Source organism: Portunus trituberculatus, chromosome 27 (assembly GCF_017591435.1).
Source record: "Portunus trituberculatus isolate SZX2019 chromosome 27, ASM1759143v1, whole genome shotgun sequence".
Classification (NCBI taxonomy): Eukaryota; Metazoa; Arthropoda; class Malacostraca; order Decapoda; family Portunidae; genus Portunus; species Portunus trituberculatus.
In genome coordinates this window covers 17564989-17570988 of record NC_059281.1, presented here as the reverse complement: position 1 = coordinate 17570988, position 6000 = coordinate 17564989, and the positions used below count along the sequence as shown (strand labels likewise).

At 42.6% G+C, this 6000-nt stretch overlaps 1 protein-coding gene across 5 annotated transcripts in view; it reads right to left on the bottom strand.

Moving 5' to 3' along the window:
* Positions 1–238: 238 nt before the first annotated feature.
* Positions 239–6000, bottom strand: part of LOC123509535 — a 51103-nt gene continuing 45341 nt past the window's right edge. For 2 of the 5 annotated variants that reach the window (XM_045263895.1, XM_045263896.1), the window contains exons 3-4: positions 4815–4880; positions 239–1190 (exon numbers count right to left, since the gene is read on the bottom strand). In XM_045263895.1, the coding sequence (XP_045119830.1) occupies positions 570–1190; positions 4815–4880 (687 nt within the window). In that variant the 3' untranslated portion in view covers positions 239–569. Of the gene's footprint in view, positions 1194–4814; positions 4881–6000 lie in introns of all 5 variants that reach the window. The other 3 variants (XM_045263897.1, XM_045263898.1, XM_045263899.1) reach the window with 3 other exon arrangements.

Here is a 6000-nt window from a genome sequence, read left to right as displayed (position 1 = left end):
GGCACGGAGTTAGAGACAACACAGGGGTGCAAGGGAATAGGAACAAAAAGATATTCTTATGACCTGACCTGATTACGTTCCTTTTATCAGCCGATAAAGTTGTTAATATCCTATGACGAAGCAGCTGAGGGCTCATGACAGACACATGCAATATCGTTTCTTCAGTGGTTTCTTTAACTCTGGCTTTGCTCTCTCTAGTAATAGGGTAAGCTGTTCAGTAGGTACTGAAAGACATTTGTAACTTCTTTGCATATTTAATAGTTTTTATGAAGCTTTTGTAGGGTAGTAAAATACAAATAAGTATATTGTATATACAGGCATCACAGAACCTTTGCTCACAAGGCGCAGCGAAGGCGCGGCGCCACAACAAGGCAACAACACAAAGAGTAACATTATCAATAATAACCTTAACATTAAATGGTAACAAGAATGGCCTTGAGCGCATGATCACAATCATGACAATGACGACTAAATTTGTACACCGTTGCACAGTACAAATAGTTTGTACATGTTATCACCCGCAATGTTTGTATAATTTATTATATAATTTAGTTCATGGCACTGGAAGTCTAGGGAAAGCCTGGAATGGCGGTGGTAGGTGCCTGAAGGTCAATTTCCTCGTCATCGTGGCCGGCGGCGCTTCTTGTTACTGACGGAGTCACGTCTTCGGTCGACGACACATCCAACGTAGCGATGGTCGTCGATCTCAGGTGTCTCACGATAGGGCCTCGGATCGGATCCTCCTCCAGCGCCTCCGTCTCATCAACGACTTGGGTGGGCGTGGTGGCAGTGACGGCGGCTGCCACTGTGGCGATAGCTGTGGCGGCTGCCGTGGCTGTGACCGCGGAGTCCGTGGGTGCACGGAGCTGATGCACCCCGGGCAATATCCGCGGCGAAATCTTCCTCATGTGCCTCGGCGTCTGGTAGGCCGGCGGGCGCTGCAGGTACTCTTTCGCCTCGGTGGCAGCGGCATCCTGGTGCACCATGCCAGAGACTGTGGCCACGCCCATCGCTGGAAAGGATGTGCTATCGAGGGATGAGGAGGAACCAGAAGCCTTCCGAGTTTCTTCGACGACGGTAAAGTAGGCGGGGGGCGGCGCCTCCGTATCCATCACCTCGTCGTAAGTGGGCGGCGTGTCATCTACCTTCTCGCTGGACTCGCCGATGCGGGTCAGTACACGCAGGCGGATCTGCTGGAAAACACATTCGTCAGTAAGCATAATAACACTGTCCATCATATGCACTACCTCAATGCTGGGCTACTCCCATCTGTACATTAAATTTTCTGCCCTAAACACTACTCCGTAATATCACAGAGGTAATGAGAGAGAGAGAGAGAGAGAGAGAGAGAGAGAGAGAGAGAGAGAGAGAGAGAGAGAGAGAGAGAGAGAGAGAGTGTGTTGAATGAAAAGTAATTCTCTGCTAAGGAAAGAGAAACTTCATAGCGTAAATAAAGTGTGACGCGGAATAAGTGACTTATCAGAACCTTCTAATCGGCTCCTTAGTTTTGTCTTATCGGTCAGTGTTACTCCACTTCCGTCTGTTCCTTGGTCTCATTGTCCCCTCGCCTTTCACACATCAACACTAATGAACACCTGTTTATCAGATTTTGCGTCTGTGGTCCATGTTCTCAATGTTTTAACGCCTTATTTCGTCTAATTTAGTTATACAAGATAGTGATTTTCTTTCTTTTTATGCAGGAGGAGCACTGGCAACAAAGTTATGAAATACACAATGTTCGCTGAGCGTTTTTAAGAATCTTCTATAATTATAACAAAAATTTCGTGTCATTGGTGAAAGGTTAGAATCTGACGAATTATCACCTGTTGTCTACTAATTGCTCAAATGAAAGCTTAAAGCGTGTTTAAAGAATAAAATGAAATTTCGCTCCCTTCTTTTACCTGATCTTCCTCGGTCTGGCCATCGCCTTAGTACACAAATGTAATGCGCGTATCTTTCTTTAACTTTCTACAGACACACACACCCACACCACTTTGCTATGCGACTGGAACTGTTATTTCAAGACAGTCCAGCAATTCCTCCCTTAACTGTAAAAAGCAACTTAAATATTTTGACAGCAAACAAAGAAAGCTTGACTTCTCACTCAGTCGTAAGGGACTCGCCCACCACTAACAGTCTATGTATGGGGCGTGAGGAGCGAAGGTAGCGGCCGGTGGGACGTCATCATTCTCAGCCAATGATGCGACAGAAATTTAGTGACGTGTTTTGTCGTAGTTGTGACGTGATGAAAACAGCTTATCTACAGCCAATGAACGTTCGTAAACAAAGGCCTGGCTCAACAGAAAACATTCCGACTGTGTACATAAATGTGTTATCAGACTGGCATCCCTCCAAGCTTTATTTCACATCCTCCCATCCCTTGACAATGCTCTCTGTAGTCTATATTCTGAAACACTTACTTCCACTACTTAGGCTATTACTTTATATTATTTATGTTTCTATGTTATCAAAAGGAGAAACATCGTTGTAGTAGTCGGGATGAGAGAGCAAAGCGTTTCTGAACAGGGGTAGCTTTCCTTTCCACATCTACCTATCATTTGATTATAAGCGGAATCATTCAACGCTTCAATCATTCTCATATAAGGGGAAAAGATCCAGAAACAAGAACACCACTTAAATTTTGCTACCGGGTAATTTTTATTTTATTTCTTCGTGATTGTACTTAACGAGACCTCCTGAGCGCTCTTTCCTTCCCCTATGACAGTCTTTCGTGACGGTAAGACGTGTTAAACTTTCCCTTTCGTTTTGCAGCTGAAAGGTCTTACACAACCACTTTTTTCAATCGCTAGGGGATGTCCCGGGCCTTTCTCTCTCTCTCTCTCTCTCTCTCTCTCTCTCTCTCTCTCTCTCTCTTCCCTATCGTGAAATTTTCCTATTTTCATTTCTAAATTCAGGTCAAGTATCGTGGAGACCTTTATTTTCGACCTATGCAAGAGAAAGTCCAGGTAAGAATTCAATCCGGTTGGGGATTATGAAAATAGGAAAGGTTACATTTTTTATTCTATTATTGTTAAAAGACTTACTTTCTCCTTCATTCTCTCTATGTTTTTCTTTCACTATCAAATCCTTCCACGTCCTGTGACATTAAAGTTTGTTTACGTTCTTGGCACCGGCGCAGATGCTGAGTGACGGGAATAACCGGTCGTGTGTTAAGACGAGGCATGACATACAGAAGCGTTTCCAAGGGACACAGATAATTTTTCGAGATTTCATGGTTATCTTTATTACTAATGATGAGGATTTCCTATTAAACTGTCTCTGGAATCATAGAAGTATTCTTGAAAACCTGAATAACATGCTTTATAATGTTTGAGAATGCTGTCCACTGTTCGGCTGATGAAAAAAAAAAGTGTTTCATTGCAGCCTTGGTCTTTGTCACTGAGTTTAGATGTAGGTCCTCTCAGAATCGATAAGGACTGTAACATATAGAACTGTAAAAATACACAAAGAACTCGTGTAACTTCAACTAGAGGTGCGGCAGAGAAGTATTTCAGAACCCTAGTCTTGCTTGTTATGACTGCTTCTCTGACCTTCTGTCCTCATGCCTGCGTCTGCGTGTAGCAATAAATGCAGTCATCAATATCAGGAGCAAGGTCGTGGTGGAGCGATCTGATGCATGAAGGCGAGGAATGGAGGCACAAGAAGAAGAAGAAGAAGAACAAGAGGAGGAGAAGGAGGAGATGTGCAGCTGATCTTTATGGAGTGATACAAACTTCCTACAAAAAAGCGTTGAGAAAGAGAGGAGGGAGAAAAGAGGTGAAGGAGCTAAGAAGGATTTAAGAAGAGAGAGGAGAAAAGAAAGAAAGGAGAGTCCCATATCGACGGCAAGCATCAGTAACAGTGAGCGATGTTTCCTGTGTGTGTGTGTGTGTGTGTGTGTGTGTGTGTGTGTGTGTGTGTGTCCTTTAACATCCTCTCTCTCTCTCTCTCTCTCACACGATCTGTATGCCGAAGAAGAAAATGAAAATTGAGAACAAGAAGGAGGAGGAGGAGGAAAGGAGGGGGAATACAAAGGAGGAGGAGGAAGGTGTAGCAAATCGGTCAGTCATTCATCTGGGTTTTCTTCTCCTTTATGAGTGTCACGTCATTTGCTTCCTGCGTAGGTCACCTCTAGCCTAGGAAACGCCAAGGAGAGACAGAAAACAAGAAAAAATAGAGGGCGGATGATATTTTTTCTCACTTCCATTCCATTGCTATTTTCAAACTTCCTTTCACCATGAATATTTTTCTTATTCCTTTGTTTCTTCATGCTATGTTATCTAGACCGAGCGAAGCCATAATCAAACTGTGCTTCCTCTCTCTCTCTCTCTCTCTCTCTCTCTCTCTCTCTCTCTCTCTCTCTGACAAGCCTCAATGACAATTCACAAGGTATGTACATGTGGGCCAATAAATTACAGAGATATCTCTCTCTCTCTCTCTCTCTCTCTCTCTCTGACAAGCCTCAATAACTCCAGTATTCACAAAGCATGTATATTTGAAATTCCTGAATACCTACAGAGATATTACGTCACGGACCAGAGAGAGAGAGAGAGAGAGAGAGAGAGAGAGAGAGAGAGAGAGAGAGAGAGAGAGAGAGAGAGAGAGAGAGAGAGAGAGGCAGTGGGAAGAAAAAGAAAGGTAGCACGGAGAAAAGTAAAAAAAAAAAAAGGAAAGGAGGAGGAAGAGGAAGAAGAGGAAGAGGAGGAACATGAATAATGAAAGACTTCACTGTCGGTCCGCTAAGCTCAAGGTCACCACATTTTCTTCAAGTCTGCCTTTTAATTTAAAAAGAGAAAACGAGAAATCTGACGCACTTTCATCCTCAATAGCGCAGCATAAGCCAGGGGAGTTGAGTTCTGCTCTGCACTGACGTGGGACTTCTTACCACCAAAGCGAAGAATGAAAAGAGAAAATAGAGAGCGCACATTTTAACTTCATAGCTGATGATGGTTATGATAAGGATTACATCTAGATCTTGCTACTACAACTGTTACCATTACTACTACTACTATATACTACTACTACTCCTACTACTACTATCACGTTACGCTTCACTGCCATTATGTTCTCGGTCATTCCCCCTTCCAGAAAATGTTAATTGAGCGGGAATGCGTGTTGAAAAGAGGCAGGCGGGGAGGTAAGTGGCGGTGATTCATTGAGTTACAGCTCAACAAGTACTAATTGAGGGAGGGAGACACGAGTGGAGTCATTCAAAGCTAAACAAGACGAAATAAGCAGTGAATAAGCACAAAGAAAGGGACTAATGGCATGCAGTCGTGAAATAGGAAATGAAAATAGCAAATCAGAAATACGAGGAGAAAAGTAAGAGAATATAGAATAGATAATTTAGAAGTCAGGGAAAAAAACATGGAGAGACAAAAGGAAAAAAAACAAAAATATGAGGAAAAGAAATCACGTAGAAAGTGAGGATAAACAGGAAAAAAATAAAGAAAAGGAATAGCAAATGCAGATGAACATAGTAAAAAAAAAGTATATATATACGAGAACAAAAATGAAGGACGAAGGTAGCTACACGAGGAAAATATATAACAAGAAAAGGAAGTTCTCAAGAGAGAGAACAAAAAAATGTAAATGTACATTTAGCACACTATGAAAATAAAGTAACTAACAATTGTACACGGAATCGAATCATATAAAAACGAGAGGAACAATAGAGGGAATAACAAAGCAACCTTCTACATTCTCAGAACAAAAACATAATCGCAGTCTACATAAAAGGGGTAGAGGATCGAGACACTAGCTTCGTGGAGCTCGCGGCGGGGCAGTCTCCGCCACATCCCGTCGAACTTATCGCTTGTTTTTACAACAACAGGATTCTCATGATAGCGCAGCTGTACAAAAAGATACACGCACTCTGAGCTTGTAATGATAATTAACACCAGAGCACGAGAAGCTGAGCGTAACGAGTGGAAAGATACTGTACGTATGTTTATGACAAATCGATGAAGAATTTCCGAACTAAACAAAGACTCTGTACGA